General features: G+C 38.1%; 1 protein-coding gene across 2 annotated transcripts in view; it reads right to left on the bottom strand.

Annotated features, from left to right (window-relative positions):
• Positions 1-3,701: 3,701 nt before the first annotated feature.
• KDM3B (lysine demethylase 3B) overlaps positions 3,702-20,871 on the bottom strand; it is a 49,371-nt gene continuing 32,201 nt past the window's right edge. For both annotated transcript variants that reach the window (XM_035338249.1, XM_035338250.1), the window contains 8 exons: positions 14,716-14,887; positions 12,150-12,240; positions 11,932-12,062; positions 8,970-9,089; positions 8,323-8,462; positions 7,793-7,969; positions 7,144-7,278; positions 3,702-5,048 (listed from right to left, as the gene is read on the bottom strand). In XM_035338249.1, the coding sequence (XP_035194140.1) occupies positions 4,968-5,048; positions 7,144-7,278; positions 7,793-7,969; positions 8,323-8,462; positions 8,970-9,089; positions 11,932-12,062; positions 12,150-12,240; positions 14,716-14,887 (1,047 nt within the window). In that variant the 3' untranslated portion in view covers positions 3,702-4,967. The remainder of the gene's footprint in view (positions 5,049-7,143; positions 7,279-7,792; positions 7,970-8,322; positions 8,463-8,969; positions 9,090-11,931; positions 12,063-12,149; positions 12,241-14,715; positions 14,888-20,871) is intronic.

The following is a 20,871-nucleotide window of genomic DNA, read 5'->3' as shown; positions in this document are numbered from 1 at the left end:
CACACAAAGAAAATATGCCTTAGTGTTCTAAATTGTTTAATGTGCCGAGCAATAGCAGGAACATTTGCAATTAGAGGTATAAATAGTAATAAGAACAACAAAATATGATCATCAACATTAGTAAAGCAGGTGGTCCTGTGAAGGTCTTAAGCGAGAGTCCATTATACAGTGGCAAATTAAGCTTCAGAACAAGTCCAGGAAAAGTATTTTAAGCTAGCAATTTATAGTTAGCAACAAGGAGCTGAATTTCTTTCCATATCATGAAGAAGAATGAGAAATAAATTCATTACCTTCTCACAAGGAGAAGCTGCTGGTACTGAAAAGCTATTTTTGTAACAGAAGACTGCTGTAGGTCTGAAATAGAATGATTTAAGTTATTAGTAATGTTGCATAGTGTTGTGTAACTAAGATTGTAAGACTTATCCAGGAAAGCAATTCATCGATTGTTTTCAAATTAAGGGTGTGTATTTTCTACCACCAGATACACTGCTGCTGAAGTAACTGATGACAAATGTGTGTTCTACAAATGTTTTAAACAATTGAATAACAATCCATTTTATGGCCTAAACAATGAGGCAAGGGAATCCTATATTCCTTGACTTGAGAAACTTGAGCAAAGCTACATTTACACCAATGCCAGGTCAGATGCGGAGATCCTGCCAAAACTGAGGTTCAAGCAGAAGCTGCTCTAATGAATAGAAACCACAATTTACTCAATGCTGAAGAACACAGTAGCTGTGGAAAAAATGGCAGAATAAATAAAGCTCTTCGGAAGAAAGGTAAAGTGGAAGATCTCAATAGTAGCCCCGTCTCTGAAATTTAGAAGTGCATTTTGTAATGTAAGAGTATCAAACCTTGAAAAGACTAAGGAAAACAGAGACAAAGTGTAAACTGACAATGTAAACTGACATTGTAGAAGTAAGGCCCTAGAACTGGGTAAGATTATTCTGAGAACGTTTCCTTTTTTCACCTGTTTTGCTTTGTGATTGGAAGCCATTTAGTTTAGAAGAGACCTTCATACTGGAAGCAGCTTTATTTTATTAATTCTACATCTTGAAACTCACTTTACCATTTTTGTATGAGTCTATACATAAGCACAAAAATAAAATAAAAAGTTCTTCCAAGGCAGGGCGAAGAGGGATATAAACAAAAGTAAGATGAGTTGTACCTGGTTATTTTCCAAATGCCTAGTGGGAGTATGCAGCTGTTTTTCAATTGAGATTAGGGATCTTAGAGACACTGCCACTTAAGAGGAAAGGAACCTAGGGGCTGATTTCAGACCCAAACTGATGTGGCTTAAGTTAGGGGAAATGCTGAAGGTAACAGTCAGATGGGTTTACTTACTGGTAAAATGTTTTGTCCACAGGTGCTTTCATGCTATGCTTCACTCCCATGCTGTGTAGTTCCATGCTCATTTTCTACCTAAACAATACTTGTAAGATATGCTAGATGCATGAGTAATTCACTAGCACATAATACGTTTCAACCAACACCTCACAACCGAAGAAGTGAGGAAAGATAGGGAAAGTCCTATAAGCATAGGAGCAATACATTTTAAAGAATATCTGTGCCTGAAAACTTTTCATCTTTGTATTGCAGGCAATTCCAACTTACTGTTTAACACCTAACTTCCCTCCAATACAACACATCCACATCCCCAGGTTCTACAAGAGGCGACCTCAGAATCTATCAGAATATTAAATGAATGATACATCCTTCAGTGTATTATTTCTTCCTTTCTCATTTATGTTGCACTGTTCAGTTTCCTCAGACTACTGTTTATAAACAGAGAAATTATTAAATGTTTAAAAATATAATAGTTCACAAAGGTTAATTTTACATCAACATCAAATAAGGGATGAAGTTGTTGGGTTGAAAAGGCATTTCTTTTCCTTCATCTAAGACTGAGAAAAAGAGATGATTGTGTCCTGTGTAATGTTTTGAAGGCTCTGTGAAACTGCTAAATGACAGTGCTGAGTATGCCCTTTTGCATGGTTGAACACACATCAACCTTCTGTATTGTGAATGCAATCTAAATTCACTTGGGCAGGTAAACAGCTGTAACAGCCTGAATCCCTTCTCTCATTTGTCCTGTTCCACAGGATAATAAAAGAGAGCAAGGTTTTAGCCAATATTAAAAAATGCTGCCTGCCCACTGTCTTATGCAGCTCCATTTAGTAACAGCAAGACCACATTCAGTAGAATAAATGTCATGTAAATGCTAAGGATGTTTGAAAGAAAGCAAAACCAAAACAACCAACCCCTCAGTTGTCTGGGATTTTATATATAAACAGACACATATATAAGTATGCATATACACTTATAAAAATATATACGTGTCTCTCTCTTTATGGTTTATATATATATATTTATATATGATCTACGTATTTTAAATTAATATACAAGAATGTATGTTTGTATGTTTGCTGATACATGGTATATGAAAATTCTATTTCAAAGATTCTGAAATTGTTGTACAGTGGCAGTTATATTTTAATTAGTTGAATAGAGTTCTAGGAGCTGACAGTTACAGTTTTTAATCAATGGAAAATTTTACTTTGGTAGAAAACAAGCAAGAACTGGTAAGTAGATTCTGAATCTAGCTAAATGCCAATTTGTACCTATTATAAAAAAACACCTACTTGGAAAAACTTGCCAAAAGAAATGGTAGCCTCTACCTCTTGATCTGTACAATCCAGATAAACGATAAAAGTGGTCAAATATAAGTTACAAGAGCTGATTTCACCAATCAGTTTACATTTTTTTCTTGTCTTATATGATCTAAAATTTGGATTGCTATGTATTTCTTAATTTTAATCTATATTTTTTGTGCAAATAATTCCTGTTTTTGTTTGAATATTGCCTTAAATTGTACTCTACGATTATTAAAGAGGAAATTCAACAGTCAAAAACGTTTGATAGACTCAAACCAAACAAAGGCTTATTATGAGATGCAGAACTCTTGCTGTAGATCACCGCACTGTGAATGACCCAGCTATTGCATTACACACAGCTAAATCTTTGTCCTTATGATCTTCATCTAACTCTTATAATTGCTGATACATATGCAAAAATGGGGAAACAACTATAACTAGTCATTGAGAATGGTTTGTATGCACAGAGTCCATCAGAAGAGCACAAGAAACTGTGTAACAGGTATAATACTGATGCTGAATGGTTCATGGGTCTGGAATAATCCTTTTAATCTGTAGAAGACTGTCATATCCCATACTTGAAGGACAGCTGCAAAGGTATGAAGCCAAGGAGTAAACTACTCGAATCAAGCAATCAACCTGAAATGCTGCCAGCCAACAGGTCAGTGAAAAGAACCGCTACTGCTATCACAATCTCCATGTCCAGAAACCAAGAAATCTTTACAAGCCCATCTATTACTTCAGTATAGAGGGCAGCTCTGAATCCCAGCCTGGTAGAAAGACAGCAAGAGGCAGGGAGCATGGCACAAGAGATGTGGTTTATGAAAAGACAGATGCTCTGCCAAAATTAACTCATGAGTTAGTTTTAATCAAGAGTCTGGAGATAGCTTGGTATGCTGTCTGCATATATTTGGGACCCCAGGCCTAAAATACCCAAGCCACACCCAGGGCAAGAAATTATCAGGTAGCCTACACTACCACTAGCAGAAACAGAGATAACTTCAAAGCAGGAGTATCAGTGGCCAAAACTGAAAGAAATTGCCCAGATTGTTACAGTAAATGACTTTTATTTTAAAAAAATGAAATAACCGTGAACATATTAACAGGCCTGCAGGTGGCACTACAGTACAGCTGGATATAAGGTAGATATATTTCCCCATGTACCCAGACAATGAAATCCATTGCATCAATGCTGACATTAGCAAATTCTGAATACAGTTCTATCAAGCAGAAACGTTTTACTTAAAATAGTTCTGGACAAAATTTATTCTGAAAGTTAACATTTCCTTCACTTTTGGAAAGGATAGATGTTTTCAGCAAGCACTGGTTTGGGGTGAACTATTGCCTGCAGTTACCAGTGCAGGGAGAGATGTACAACATCTCTACATGAGAACAGAGTTCATAGTTCTTTTCACTTCTCTTTCTGAGGAAGCAGCGGAGACACGGGGATAGAGGAGAAGGTGGGTGAGGAATATGGGCAAGGGAGGTGGGGTGTCAATTTCTATTCACTCTCCTTTGGCTGTTTTTGTGCTATTTTGGACTGCTTTCTAAAAATCACTTCTTTATTTTATTGAAAGGAAGACTAAATGTAAAGCGCCTTTCCTTGAAAATCCAAGAACAGTTGTGGTACTTCAAAAATACTAAAAATATCTACTTTCATGAAATATTAACTGTTTCACTACAAACCTAGTTTTCACTAAATACACAATTCTCCTATTTCTGGAGTCTTCTGGGGAAAAAAAAAGTGGGTTCTCCCTTTATTTCTGCAACTCTACAGTGTATAGAGAAATGGCTACAAGAAGGGGAGTGCAGAGAATAGCTTTATCTTTTTCCTTGGCCTGTATTTCACATGGGAAGTTTACTTAAATTTCTGTAGTTGGGCTTCTGTTGGTCACTCTCCTTTAGCAGCTATCAACTAAGTCTGCAGTAGGACAACCCACCTCCAGCAAATTCCTTCTAACTTTGTGGAGACTAACTAGGCATGAGGAAAAACATCCACACTCTTCACACCATTTCTATTCATAATATGCAGGAAATCCAAGTGGTTTCCATGATCTTCCAATTTGCAAAAGGCCACTAGAAAGGGACAGGGCACCTTTCATTAGAATCTGGAATTCTGCATGTAACAGTGCAACCTTCCATTAGACCTTTAGCGTTGAGGCAGCGTAGAAAACAGTGGCTGAAGAGTGTGTGTAATACTGACCACACCAGCTCTTAGTGAGAAGCCTCTGCTCCTGCGGAGGCAGTCGTGCAGTCCCTGTACATACTGTTAGCAAAAGGCTTACTTCACAGGGCATTTGGAATTAGCAGTTCCTATGATCTAGCTAGTTTGGATTCATGAGCCTTCAGCGTGCCAACAGCATCTTTCACTGCGTGGTAGATAATGTTCTTCACCTGTAAAAGAAAGAAAAAAAAAATTCAACTTCTCCAGACTAACGAGGAGTCTAACATACCTAAGCAATCAATGCTGGCAGCTGAATTTGTGACAGTTAGCAAGTATACAAAGTATATACTATTACTGCTTTAGTATATCAGCACACATTTAAACTGTCACAGCTAGACTACACAAATATTTCAGAGACCTATACACAGCAACTTGGTCACACAGCAACTGATTTACTCATGCTATTTTAAGATGAGGTCTCTCCTTCAGGAGAGCTATGAGGAAATACACTTCTAAGTCAAAGACTTTACTAAGAAGTCCTTTTGATCCAAGTCACTTACAGATACATATGAATCAAGCCCAAATGAACTTGTGCATCTTACAGAAAGGCAAGCAAGATTAGAGGTGAAAAATCCACTGGTAACCACAGTATTCTGTTCTGTGTTGAGCTATCTAGCAGTCAAAGCTATATCTTGTTTAAGATTTATTTGAATTCAGTTTCAAGTAGTTTAACTGTGCCAGTTCAACAACTGAAGCACCAATATTTTTCCCCAATGTGCACATGATCTCAGTCTGTTGTATCATTTGTGTGACAGTTAAAGGACTTGAGTTATTCTACCCCATATACATATGTCTATCACAGAAACATATATCCGTATAAAAATATTGTAATACATTAATACGAAAGTACAGGAAAATGAGGAAAAATAAGAAAGTAAACATTGCAAAGATAACTTATGAGGCACAAATCGTAGAATCACAGAATCCTTTAGGTTGGAAAATACCTCCAAGATCATCAAGCCCAACCATTAACCTAGCACTGCCAAGTCTACCACTAAACCACATCCCTAAGCACCACATCTGCACATCTTCTAAATACCTCCAGGGATGACTCAGCCACTTCCCTGGGCAGCCTGGTCCAATCTCTCACAACCCTCCCAGAGCACAAGTGTTTCCTAATATCCAACCTAAATGTAACCACTATTCATTTTCACTGGGCTACTTTGTCAGTAAGTAACCAGCTTTTTAATTATATAATTTTTACTTGGCTAATGAGCATTATTCATTTTTTTTTGCAACCTATTCATTTATAGCACATTTCCTCATTTTTATAACTAAACTTATAAGCTGAAGAGCTGCAGTGTTTGAAGATGAATCCTGACAATGTATGTTTAGAGTTCTGCTTTACTTTAAAATCCTGTGCAGTGAGAGTTGAGAGTTCTGCTTTACTTTAAAATCTCATGCAAAACCATATAGAAGCTCATGGCAAATTTTCACCAAATTCTTTGAGAGAATCAACATAGTAAGTTCTGATGTTCTTGGGAGACATACTGGAGAATGGTTACATATTGAGTAGTCATCTTTTCAAGAAAAGCCATTCAGCAAATTTCTGCTGCACCTTCATTTTACGTGCATGAGATTGCTAATACAAGAAGAAAGCTGACAACAAAATTTGTAAACTACACAAATATTAACTCTTTAGAGGCACACATCAATGAAATCAAAAAAGGCCTCCTTACAGTCTTCCCTATGTACGACTTACTGCCTTAAATACAATGTTCTATTTCTTTTTAGTGAACATAATATTCCGTGCTTAGTTACTGATTTAAGCAGTTGCATTTCTTCAAAGCCAAAACACACTTCATTTTCCTTTTGAGGATTAGTTTAAATAAGCAAGCTTTTCAGTCCACAGCAACTCTTTCAGGTAATACAGAAACAAATATAGGTGTTGTTAGTGAAATAAATATATCTTCAAAACAGAACATTGCTTTTTGCTTTTTTAGTAAGGATTTTTTCCTGCTATATGTTACTGCTATTTAGAATTCAGCCATTTATAAACTAATTAAAACCGACACATGCACTAGTGCAATAGTGGGATATTTCTTAGGAAAGTCAGAAGTTTATTACTAATTTTGTTTATATGATACTGTAGACATAGATACACAATTATTATTTGAAATACTTATCAAATGAGAACCTCCAAAGTTGTGTAAAGTTGTTTTGCTTTTGTCTTTTGTTTTATATCATTAGTTACATGTTTCTAATACTAAACAAACGTGGCCAAACACTGGATATATTTAGTGACTACCATCATAAAACAGTTACCTGTAGTTTATCCTCATGGTTTGTATGTGTATTAGACAGATGCCTGAACTCCTGGGTTAGACGGAAGCAGTGCTTCACATGTTCTGGAGATACAAAATCTTCTGCCACTTTAATGCAGCTGTACAAATTATGAACCTAGAACAAACCATATAGAATCAATACAAAAAAATAAAAACAGGATGTTTGATTCTTCTGCATTTGCTTACCAGAAACAGGAACTGAAACCTATTTTGGTTTCAAATAAAATGGTGTCTTTAATGTTAGAACAAAATACATGACATCTCAGATGTCCCCTTGTCCTCCCTCACATGCTACTCTTGCAAAACCTAACTTCCCATCTGTTCTTTGCACTTTATCAGAATTCTGTTCCCTGGGCTGAAGTTTTACTATGCAAAAATGTTTTCCAACCATTCATTCTAAATATTATTTTCTTAATTCTGTCACACTATTATACACATAATACAGATATTGGTATCACTTCTACTAACTATTACGAAGATTCAATCCATATAGATCCTGTAAGAACTGCATACACAGAAAAAGGAACTTAAATCAGCAACAATAACTAACAATTATTTGGAAGTCACAGTTCTACTGTGCTTCTAATTCAATTCTACCTGTCAATATGGTATAGACTTGGCTTACTTACCTGATGGGGAGCACCAGCAGGAATGAACACAGCATCTCCTAGGAACTGCACTATTGCCCAACCTTGTACACCATACTCATCATAGAGTCGCTTACGTAAGGTCTGGTCCAAGTACCAGCTTTGGTCATGAATAGGGTCATGATCTGGGGGATTTTCTTGGCCTTGCTCTTCTCCAACCTAGGGCCAAGATACAAGATGAAAAAAAAAAAAAAAACCATGACACAGTACCTTGATACTGCTGTCTCACAAAAAGCTCTGTACCAAAACACATACCAAACATATCCTTAAGTTATTTCAAAGTGGGATGCTACTTCATCAAGTTCATTTAGGTCTTAACTAGCATGATATGCATTAGTAATTAGCATGAAGATCCTAGACCAGGCTAAAAACCTGTGGAAAAAAAATAATGTCTTCAAAGACAGTGTAAAAATATGTATGCACTTGATGTCAATAGCAATTCGTATCATTCAGCTGCTGTAATTAAGCTTGTCAAGATATCATGTAGGCTCAAGGCTTCATTAAAAACGTACCTTCCGGAGAAGTTCCCTTATCTTTTCAGCATCCTTGGCAGCATAGATATGCCACAATGCTCCAGGTTTTTCTCTTCCTTCATGGATTCGCTGCTTTGTTACATCATCAGCATCTCCCTCATCAATTGTTTTCAAAACTTCTGAAAGGGGAATCCACATGAAACCAATATGATTGTGAAGCTTCTGATTTTTGACATACCAAACAGGTATGTCTCAAAAGTAGCCTTTTGAGACACTAAATCCAGCCACACTGCAACTGCTGCATTAGAGTACCCTTTCTAAGTGCCTCAAGCTTCACCTTAAAATTCAGGAAGCGTGACACTTGACAACTAATCAGAAAACTCAGTCATTAATTCAATCCAAACTAGCTCTAGTTATTCAAATATAAGGAGAAGAAAAAGTAACCTTTCTCCTACTTTCTTGAGGCACGTGTATCTAATTTCTATGAAAGCTCTGTTTCTTCGACAGTTGGGAACCAATGAAATATTACTGCACTTTTAAATACATGCTGCAGATGTAGCAAACTAAATATGTAACAAATATTTGGGTTATGTCTCTCAGTTACGATAAGCTTAAGCAATAAAAGTATAGCTTCACATATACAATTGATTTTTAATGGACTGAAAACATCTTTTCTCAAACATTACCGTCATCATGGGTTCCTTCCCCAATGGGAATTCCAACGTATACCATGACATTAACAGCATCAGACACATCCAAATGCAGGTTTGTAGTACCAACCCGTCTGTCTTCTGCAGTGATTAAGCCTATAAAATAGTGTAAAATAAAATAAGATCTTATTTAAACTTCTAAAAAATTAACCTTATTAAAAAGCTCTCTAATCTGCTGCCCTTATGCAGCAATGAAAGCAGAAACCAATGTCAAGGAGCAGCTGTAGTAATTTTCACGACCTATATGGCATAAGTAAAAAGTTTACTGAAAAATAGTATTTTTATTTTTAAACAGAAGCAGCAAGTATAGTTCAACCCATCACAAGAAAACAAGCATTTTAAAAACAGACTGAATTTGTACTCAACAATTTTGTCTCCCTGAGGGTCACTTATATAATCTGCAGTAGGGCTTTTGTAATACAGGTAGGTAGTATGTGTTCTCTGGTATACTACCTACCTATGCATTCTCTGGCACTGACTTCCTTTGCTTGGTGGTACAAGAGAAACCTCAGCTGCTATAACTAGCATTAGCAGCATCCTGTGTGTAGCACATCATTGGGCTGTGAGAAGTATACACCTCCAGCAGTTAATTATTTTTTCATACTTAGCTGTGAAATCCACGTGGTCCCTTGAATTCACAATAGTTATTTTCCAAATCATTGTTAACAATTCAGATTACAATTGAGTAAAGGAAAACACCTGTAGACTCTCAAGTGCTTATACTTTTGCACTCATTCCTCTAAAGTAGCTATGAGTAATGGCTAGAATGAGACTTCAAATGTTTACTGCTTAGTTCTTTCACTTTCTCACACAAGACATTCCTCTCTCTTCCTTCAATGGCACTCTCTCTACTTTTTGTTTTAACATCTCCTCTGGGAGTATCAAGTATCAAGGGAAAGAAATTTAACAGATTACAAAAACACCGTATCAGCAAACACTAACAGAACTATGACCATTAGACTACCCACTGTGTTTCAGGATCACCATCACAATTATATCTTTTCTATTTAAAATGTAAGTTTTGGGAACAGGAGCTCAACTCACAGTACAGTACCCATCATGATCAACCACAAACAACTAATTTAGACAGTTCTAACATGGATTTAGGAAAGCACAACTAAAATACAAATATGGATAAACATAATATATAAGTTCAACCTCCATAGCCAAAACTGTTTTTTGCCAGAAGTAATAGGTTATAATGAAAGAAGGGTCATTCTTTCCATAGTTATTTGCTACTGATCTAAGTCACACAGAGTATGCTGGGAAAAGCATCATCGATGTCAATTTTTACATTAAACAATTTAGGTATTTATATATAAAAATTGGTCAATATTTAAGGGTCCTATACACACAAAACCTGTTGAATAGAATAGGATTTCTCCATGGGCAACTTCTATAAGTGTGTCTTTTTTTCAGGTAACTGAATATCACTAAGAGCTAAGCTTCAAACACAGTTTTCCCATCCTAATGGGAAAAAGTGGGAATAGTCCTTGAAAATGCTAAGCACAAGGACAAATTTACCTCATCATTAAGAACTTCCCTATACCACACATTCAGAAAACAAAGTCATATTTACAGTTGAAATACATTCAATACACTAGAAAAGTTCACCATGGACATTCTCATTCACCATGGGCAAAATTACTGTTCTTATTCCTAGTTCCACCCTTCATTTTATAATGCAGCTATAAAGTAAAAAAGGTACAAAAACCTTTTTGAAGGCAGACCCAGCTATATATTTTCTTTCTGTTTTAAAGTAGATAAAGCATAATACTTTCTCTCTTTGGACTAAGATCTATACATCTAAAGAGGATCAAGAGGGTTATATTCCATGCAAAAAAATACTATCAGCATTCCCTCCATGAACTCTTATATAGTGGAAAAGAAAATTTGATATTCAAGATAAATTTAACAAAATGAATCCACGCCTGCTGCTGTTAGCAACTAGCATTATACAAAGAAAAATTAACCTTTACTTATTACTTTGCTTCTTGCTGCACTCTTAGTTTTATATTGCTTAACTAGGTGTAGGCTCTTTGATGTAGAGCCTTCACCACTCAACTTGTGTTAAATAATAATAAACCAAATCATTTGACACCTTTAAATATTGAAAAAAAAAAAACACTCAATTTACCTAAGGTTATAATCCCCCCCCCTCCACTTCTTAAATCCTTTATTTGTGGTCATACAGTTGTGCTAAAAAAAAAAAAAAGGCAAAGTAACCCCACAAACACATTCTCAGAAATACAAAACATTGGTAGCATAAGTCTAACCTACATCTGATTACTGAGTTAAAACATTTTATTCCAAAAATATGAAACGATAAATCTTTCATGTCCTCAGGTGACTTGTTTCTCTAGCCATATATATACAATTGGAATTAAAACATTTAAAAAACACTGCATCCCTGTATCTTAAATACTGAAAGAACACTAAGAACATTACTGTACTAGGTTTATGTTGCAAGGTTTTGGCAGCAAGGTGATGCAGGGCTGGCTTCTACGAGATGAGACTAAGGGCTGCTCTGCACTACCGATGGTTCTAAACAGCTCCAAGACAGGTCTCCCTCAAACCAAAGCTGAGCCCATTTAACCACTGGCTAATTTTCCTTTCAACCGTAGCACTTGATCTCAAAAAGATATTAACTTTTCATTGAATCCTGTCTCAGTATTATGCTTATTATATGTATTGAATAATAATTGTTTGCAAACTTAAATCACATTGCTTGGAAACTACAACACAAAAAATGGCACATATAAGAATCAGAGTACTAGCATGGGAATAGATCACAGGAAGAATGCAAAAAAAAAAAAAAAAACAGAAGTGTGCTATAGGATACATTCTCAACGTTTTGATTAATGCCACAGTCTTGCATATGCCCCCAAAATAACAGAAAGTCACAAAAATCAACATCTTCAGAAATACTCTCACATACCATAGGCATTGTACATTTTGGGACCCAAGTCGGGACGGACAAAGTAGCTTGGCAGCCTAGAGGCCAAATTCAATCTGCCATCCCTCTTGGTATATTCAGGAAGAGGAAGATTTTCCATCAAGTCCTCAAACCTAGACAGCAAAGAGAGAACAAAAACATGCTTTCCTCTGCTCTATTGTCAATGTATCTCGAGTGCATTGCTGCTAAGGTTTACTTACCTTGTAGGCATCATATCTCTAAAGTCCTCCCCTGGAGGCCAATCCTTTAACTTTAGTACCATTGGCTGACCATCATCTGACCTGAGCCTCTCTGTAAGAAACAGATTAAGATTTTTTTTTTTCTTAACCACAACACATGACCTTGTTAAAGCTATATGTTTTCTGTAGCAAGATCTTTTACATTGCACAGCAAAATGAGTCCTGATTTTTTGGGGGGCACTCCCAAATATTATCATAATACAACCAAATAACAGTGTAACAATTAGACAGCAGTTGTACCATTATCTACAGCAGAAGTCTGACAGATCTTGTACAGCTACTAAATTTTAAGAAAGTTTTTATTCAACTCTGAAAACAAGCTTTTCGAAGCATTTTACCTTACTGCCTTTAACAAAGCCTAATGCTCTGAAATCAATCCTAACCTCAGTATAAAACAAGAAACCACAATCCACCACACTTAAAGGCTAAATAGCAGGTAGTTACTGAGACAGACTTTAGTTTCAACATCAAATGTTGTTTGCCTCAGATGCTAGGATGGCTACAAAAGCATTCTGAAGTGCATACATGTAGCAGCTTAGAAGACTAGGCATAAAACATACAGAGGAAGCAGAGTTCACTCTTTACCAGATTCTTCACAACTCTACAAGAAATCATGAGATGTATAACAGGACTGACTGCAGTCTGCTATCTCCACATCTCCTTTCCCTAGGAAGTAACATTCTTTATCATTTTCTACCATAGCAAGGATTGTCAGACAAAGAAAAATCAGACTGTGTAAGCTAGCAGAGCTGCTGACAGCACTAGAAGAGAATGTATGTAAAAAGAAACTAGGACTTGGAGACCTGTGAATCACTTCTGCATAACAAAATAACTGGCTACAGAAAACAACACTAGTTTGCAATATAAAAAATGATCTGTTTTAAATTAAAACAAAGAACTGCAGATATATAAAACAAAATGACAGGCATAAACAAAACAAAATTCGATGAGCTAGGCATTTTAGAGAGGCAAGTGAACTGAAAAGCTCAAGGACTTGAATACAGGAAGTTCTGAAACATCTTTAAATTTAAGATTTTGAATTCATCAAGGATCTTTGTTCCAAGCAAGGATAAGAAACTAGTAGGAAGGCTACCCAGAAAGGACAGAATGAACAGCTACTTGGAGAATATATTGATCTGATAAATTATATGAAACAGAACAAAATCCAGAAATCTGATCAGCAAAGAAAGCCAGGTCTAAGAATGGTCCAAACAAAGTTGGAACTGCCAGAAGTCCACTTAGAACTCACAGATATTAAAAGTAAGTAGCAAAAGATTATAATTAACTAAAATAAACTATCATATAGCATAATTAATGGATCATCTCAATACCAGTTCCAAATTAAGAGGCTGTTCTGCCTCTCTTCAATAGCTAAATGACAGTATGAAAAAATAATCCACATATTTGAGAAAAATAAAATTCATTTAGAGAAGTCAAAATCATTATATAATTCCAATTTTTTCTGTAAGTCAGTATGTGAAATCTCTGGACTAACAGCAAATAATACTCTTCTGAACTGGAGATTGCATTTGGCTGAAAAATAATAAATAAAACTTATTTAAAATAAACTTGCAAAAATAATAAGGTTTTCCAACCTGAATCCCTAACATTTCTCATACAAAGTGTGGTAAAGGCCTTGTCTAAAAGGAATTCAGCAGTTGATTTTGCTAAAAGAGACAAACTAGAAATAACATTACTTGAAGATAATTAGACTTTCACAAATCACCCTGGCAAAAAAAAAAAAAAAAAAAAAGGTGAAAAGTTTGTGAAGTTTGCCAATTAGAGTTAATACAGAGAAAGACTATATCATTATATCCCTCTAGGACATTTACTTCTGAGTAATAATGGGAATAGCATGAAATTTAACGATACAAAATACAAGACTGTGTACTTGGAACCATATTTAAAAAAGCCCAAAATTGTCAATTCTTTGGCTAGACATGACTAGGAAAGGGAATATTGGTGGTCTAAAAATCTATAACCTTGTTTTCTGTTGGATAATTATTCCATTAAGCTGTCCAATAGTTCAACATTTTTCCTATATACACATAGCAGCAAATTTTACATAGCAGTAAACATTACAAAGTATTTTATTTAGTTGGTGCATTCCATCAGGTTTAAGTTTTAGTTTCAAAACCTTCAGTCTGTTTTAGCTTTGCAGGTTCCCTTTAGTTTTAAAATAAATGTTAAAGTTGGAAGTAGAGCAAGGGTTGTCAAATCACTTACTGTCTTCATAATGGTTAAGTGATGATTAATTTCACTGAGGAAAGTTCAAAAAAGTAGTTTCCCATTAAATGGATCACCTTTTGACATATCAAAATAACATGTCAAAGTTTTCTTTGGCAACCCAGACTTCACATCTTCAATAAAATAATTTCTAGGGTGCGCAACATCTAAGGAGCAATGGCTTCTTTGAGACTTACAACTACCAGAACTTTTTTTTTTGAGAAAACATGTGGAAAAGGGGCGGTTGAAGGTAGCAAGACAGACTGCTCAGTTAAATTCATCAGCCATAGATATTACTTACTAGATATTATTTCAAAGCCATCCCAGAAGTCACGCACTTTCACGTCTGAAATTATGGCACAGTTCCTGCAGTTCACCAAATCTACATCTTGATCTCCAAATTCCAGGCTGAAAGCTTCTGGTTTCCAAAGTTCTGACTTCAACTTCTTATGGACACCAGATACCAGCACGGGCTGAGAATACAAAGATGCATGCTTACTCCACTGTAACCAAATTTCCTACACATGCAGCCAAACGTTCTTTAGAGCTGAGACTCCTGACTACTATTTTATAAAAGACACCACAAATCTGTTTTCACCCATGTCTGTTTTTTGTTCATCAAACATACAGCCAGAATCAGAGCAAGCTTCAGTTCTAGGCAATGTGCAGTTACCTTAGAAGCAATGCTCTGTTAGACTTCCTAAGGCAAGTGTCTTGGGTTTACAAGTCAAGACTGTGGTAGCTGGGAGACTGCAGGGGTGGTATCTGTGAGATTAGACCAGGGGCTGCCCTGTGCCAGACACAGTTCTGACCAGCTCCAGGACTGCCCCACTATGGAGCCCATCAGCAATGCTGGTGGCACATCTGTGATAATGTATTTAAGAAAGGGTTTAAAAAACAAAAACAAAGAAACACTATGCAGAGGTGAGAAAGGAGCAAGAAAAAAATGTGAGGGGAACAACCCTGAAGGAAGTGAAGGAAGATGAGAGGTGCTCCAGGCACTGGAGCAGAAATTCCCCCACAGCACTTATGGGGACCATGGTGGAAGCAGGCTTCCCCCCTGCAGCCTGTAGTGTACCATGGCAGAGCAGATCTCCACAATGCAGCTTGTGGAGGAGCCCACAGTGATACAAGTAGATCTGGCCTGAAAGAAGCTGTGGCCTATGGAGAGCCCAGGCAGGGGTAAGCTCCTGGCAGGAAATGTAACCCCATGGAGAGGAGCTCATGCAGGAACAGGCTTCCTGCAAGGAACTATGGCTATAAGGAACCCCCACACTGGAGCAGTTTGTTCTTTAAGGATTGCACCCTGTGGAAAAGACCCATGCTGGAGAAGTTCTTGAAGAACTGCAGCCCATGGGAAGGACTCATGTTGGAGGAGTTCATGAAGGACTGCATCCCATGGGAGGGACCCCACACTGGAACACAGGAAAAGGGTGAGGAGAAAGGAGCATCAGAGATCAAGTGTTATGAACTGTCTGCAATCTCCATATCTCCATTCACTGTCACCCTGCGCCACTCATTGTTGGGGGGGGGGGGGGGAAGAGGTAGAAAAGGCAGGAATGGAAGTTGAGCCTAGGAAGAAGGAGGGGTGGGTGCAGTTAAGGTGCTTTAGTTTTATCTTTGTTTCTCATCACCTTACTCTGTTATTAATTGGCAATAAATTGAATTATTTTTTTCCCAAATTGCCTCTGTTTTGCCTGTGACTGTAACTGGTAATTGATCTCCCTGTCTTTATCCTCAACCCACAAGCTGCTACATCTTACTTTCTCCTCTCGTCCTGTTGTAGAAGAGAGAGAGAACAGCTGGGTGGAGGTCTGGAAATCCTAGGTCAATCTACCTGTGGAATTGTCATGAGTCCCACCACCCCTGCTGTTTAAGCACAAATGCCACTGACTAGAAACTGCATTTGTATTAAAACAAACGTTCATATTCTGATATGATTTTTTTTTTTAAACTAGTTCCCTCATTCCTTATGTACAAGGATGGTTCAGCATTAACTCTCTAGTACAAAATCAAGGGGCAGAAAAGCACCTGTTTACTTGCAAAATGAATTTTAAGATATTTAGACTAACCGTTAACACACATGCCAAACCAAGATTTGAGTGGCCTCTCCCCATAAATGCTCAAGGTGTTTCCTAAACTAACAATACTAGGAAAAAGGTATACCAGACAATCCTCCCAACACTGGCCAAGGACTTTTAAGTTTATGATGACTTGGGTCTCAGTCTCCTTACTGCAATCACTAGAGTTGCAAGGCTTAGAGAGAAGAGGGGAAAAAAAGAAACTGTCCATGGACTGTGCCACCTGAAAAACTTTAGGTTTACTGCTACCTATGTTCAAATGACAGTTCACATGTCTGTGAAAGGTTGAATCAACTTCAAGCTGTGCCTTACACATCAGCAATGATTTGAAGGTGGACCTACCATGGTTTTATTTACATGAAGAAAGAGCTAAGTACAATCCTGAGGAGCACATATGACCCTAGACATTCTAGTACTATCTAAGTTCTAGGCAAAGATATCCAAAAAGCTAGAGACAAGCACCTGTAAAGATACTGTTTAAGAACACCCCAGTAACTAAACACTGCTTCAGCTGGATTGTTCTGTAAAGGCCTCTAACAGGATGAGTATCCATTTTATTCCCTAAATGACAACGACTATTCATTCAAAATTCTCCATGAAGGGAAAAAAAAAAAAAAAAAGACAAAGAAAAAAACCCTTGGGGAATAACACAAGTGGCTTTGTTTTTAAAATATATCATCGCATAGCCTTTAAGATCTAGAAGGCGGCAATGAAACCTCAACTCCAGAAGAGTGAAGGTTAATAAAACAAAAAGGGCATGTTACTTTGGTCCTGCCAACTTCTGAAAAACAAACAAACAAACAAAAAAACAACAACAAAACCACAGAGTATGGAAAGGACCTCCTGAAATCATCTAGTCCAACTCCGCTGCCCTGCTCAATAAAGGCCAGCCACAGCAGGTTGCCCAGGACCATCTCCAGTTGGGCTTTGAGTATCTCCAAGAATGAAGACTCCACAAATTATCTGGGCAACCTGTTCCAGTATTTGAACACACTCACTGAAGAACTGTTTATCGTGTTCACGCTGAGCTTCCCTTTTTTTAATTTGTGCCCATTACATCTTGTCCTGTCAGTGTGCGCTACTGAAAAGAGTCTAGTTCCCTCTTCTTCATTACTTCCCATCAGGTATTTATACACATTGATAAGATTTTCCACACACTCCACCAAAACTTCTCTTCTCCAGCCTGAATACTCCCAGCTTTGTCAGCCTCTCCTCACCTACAGTGCCTTAAATCATCTTTGTGACCCTTCACTGGACTTGCTCCAGTAAATCCATGTCTCTTTCATACTTAGGAACACAGACCTGGACACACTGCTCCAGGTGTGGCCTCACCAGTGCTGAGTAGAGGGGAAGGACCACCTCTCTTGACACTGACAAAGCTCTTCCTAATGCAGCCCAAAATTGCTATTGGCCTTCTCTGTTGTGAGGATGCATTGTTTGTTGTCCACCATGATCCCAAAGTCCCTCTAGATAAAGCTACTTTCCAGTTGGTCAGCCTACAAGTACTGCCACATGAGATTACTCCTCCTGAGGTGCAGGACTTTGTATTTCCCCTTGTTGAAAGTCAGATTTCTCTTGGTCCAGTTCTCTGGCCTTCAGGTCTGCCCGAGTAACAGCACAACTATCTCATGTATCAGGCATTGTTCCCAAATTTTTACTGTCTGTAAACTTGCTGAAGTCCGTCCCTGTGTCTAGGTCATTAATGAGGATATGAAACTCGGAGGAGTGGCTAATACCTCAGAGGGCTGTGCTGCCATTCAGAAGGAACTCAAGCTGGAGGGCTGGGCTGAGAGGAACCCTGGTGAGGACACAACTGGAGTATTCTGTCCAGTTCTGGGCTCCCCAGTACAAAAGGGACAGAGAACTACTGAAGTGAGTTCAGAGGAGGGCTACTAAGATGATTAGAGGTCTGGAGCACCTGTCATATGAGGACAGGCTAAAAGAACTGGGGCTGTTTAGCCTGGAAAAGAGAAGACTGAGGGGAAACCTCATTAACGTATATAGATTTCTGAAGGGAAGGTGTTGAGAGGATGAAGCTGGACTCTTTTCAGTTGTGCCCAGTGACAGGACAAGAGGCAACGGGCACAAACTGAAGCACAGAAAGTTCAGGCTGAATATGAGGGGGTATTTCTCTACTGTGAGGGTGTCAGAGCACTGGAACAGGTTGCCCAGAGAGATTGTGGAGTCTCCTTCTCTGGAGATATTCAAAACCCACCTGGATGCCATCCTGTGCAAGGTGCTCTAGGTGATTCTGCTCAGTAGTAGTGGGGTTGGACTAGATGATCTTCAGAGGTCCCTTCCAACCTCATCCATTCTGTGATTCTGAGAAATAGTACTTAACCCAATACTGACCTCTTAGTGTACACCACTAGCGACTGGCCTCCAGATGGACTTTGTGCTAGTGATCTCAAATCTCTGAGCATGGCACTTTGGTCAGTTTTAAACCTCTGCCCACCTATCTAGTTTGTACTTCATCAGCTTGATGATGGTATGAATGTCTGAAGAAGGCCTCATCACTTCCTTTTGATCAGGTGGTCTATAGCAGATACCAATCATCATGTTACTCATGTTAGTCCAGGCTACCTGCTAACCCTGACCCATAAGCTCTCAACTGGCTCATCATCCATTCTCATGCAGTTTCACACATTCCAGCTGGTCTCTCAAACAGCAATACTCCTTCCTTGCTTTTCTTGCCTGTCCTTCCTGAACAGTCTGTACCTATCCCTTGCCATACTCTGTTGCGTGAGTTACTCCACCACTTCTCTTATAACAATGAGACTGTGGCCCTGCAACCCCATGCTAATTCTTCCTATTTTGTTCCTTGAGATGCATGCATTTAGTGTGCATGCACTTCAGAAAGGTCTTGTTGATTTCCAATAAATGGTATGAGAGCTTTCCTCAAAATGCTGTGATATAGACATTTCCTTATTTGGAACAGGTTTGAGATGGACCCCCTTTCATTTCTGTTGAGTATGAAAGCCTTCCTGTTCACATCACCCCACATAGCTTGTTTGACAACCCAGTCAGCTAATTCCTTTCTGTATCTCAAAGCTATCCTCTCCCTCACTTGTCATTCCTAGTTTGTAGCTCTCCAAATCAGGGTGGCCAGCTTGTTAGCAAAGATGCTTTTATCCCACTGGTCTTCCAAGAAGTCCTTGATGCTCAAAAAGGTTCCCATGACAATAAAATCCCCAAACCCTGTTGTCGAAACCAGATGCATGAACAACAGTTGGCTTGCAGGATCAGTCCATCCTTCTTCAAGTACTTCTCCCTCACTGGAAAGACTGAGAGAACCACCTGGCCCACATGCCTTTGACCAGTACTCCCAGAGCCATATATTCACTCTTGATACTGTCCAGAAGTATTGTTTGTGCCAATGTGGAAAAGCAGCAGGGGGTAAATGTCTGAGGGCCAGATAAGATTTGGCAGTCGTTCTACCATGTCCAATATGCAAGTCCCTGACAAGCAGCAAACTTCCCTAAAATGACAGAGCAGATTATGTTAATCCCAAATTTAAATATATTCCCTGATCCCAGTAAGGACTGTAACATTAAAACAATGGATAGACTTCAATCATATTCTACAAAAAAATAAGGATCATGGATGAGGGAGAAATCACAGTACCTTTCACAGGATGGGTGGAAACTCCTGACAGGCAGACTTTAAGCTGATGTATAAGCTAGTCTTCTTCAGCCCAGGCAAATAATGACATATTTTGTTCCCTGCTGTATTCACTTGACCACTTGAACATAGTAACAAGAAGAACAGAAATCTACCTAACCTAGTAGAGCCCTTCCAGCTATTAAGCAGAGAATTTCCCATGAAAGAAAGAAAATGTTCTCTCTCTAGTGAGGAACACTGCTATGGTTGCAAGATAAAGACAGTAGACATGTTTGGTAGACATTTTGTGCTAGATCTGCTCTCAGAAAACAGGGAGAAAACAAAAACTTCCAACACCACCCTAGAGGGAGAGAGGGGGGTGGGAGGGAGAGAGAGCACCTAGCACAAAAACTCAGAAAAGAACATGTTTCTATAAGGATAAGAATCATGTGACAGTATCCTTAGTTCAGCAAGAACTATGTTCAGGACAGCAAAATGCTCTGGAAAAACAGCTCCAAAAAGAAATAATCCTATGGTCTGCTGGTCAAACCTGGGATAAGACATTGTTTAACTTATTTCTGACAATTTCTAAGACATAGTATTTGAAAAACGTTACTCATCTTGAATGACACTAGAGTGCCACTTGTTATCCAAACATTAAGGAAAAATAATTTTCTCTGTTAACAGTTTGGGATGCTATCATGGCTAAGATTTTCATATGACTCAGATCTAGCGTCTAGGGTGCATTTCTGGGGCCAAGGGATATTTAAGACTTT

The sequence above is a fragment of the Oxyura jamaicensis genome, chromosome 13, assembly GCF_011077185.1.
Source record: "Oxyura jamaicensis isolate SHBP4307 breed ruddy duck chromosome 13, BPBGC_Ojam_1.0, whole genome shotgun sequence".
Taxonomy (NCBI): Eukaryota; Metazoa; Chordata; class Aves; order Anseriformes; family Anatidae; genus Oxyura; species Oxyura jamaicensis.
This window is presented reverse-complemented; position numbering and strand designations above follow the sequence as displayed.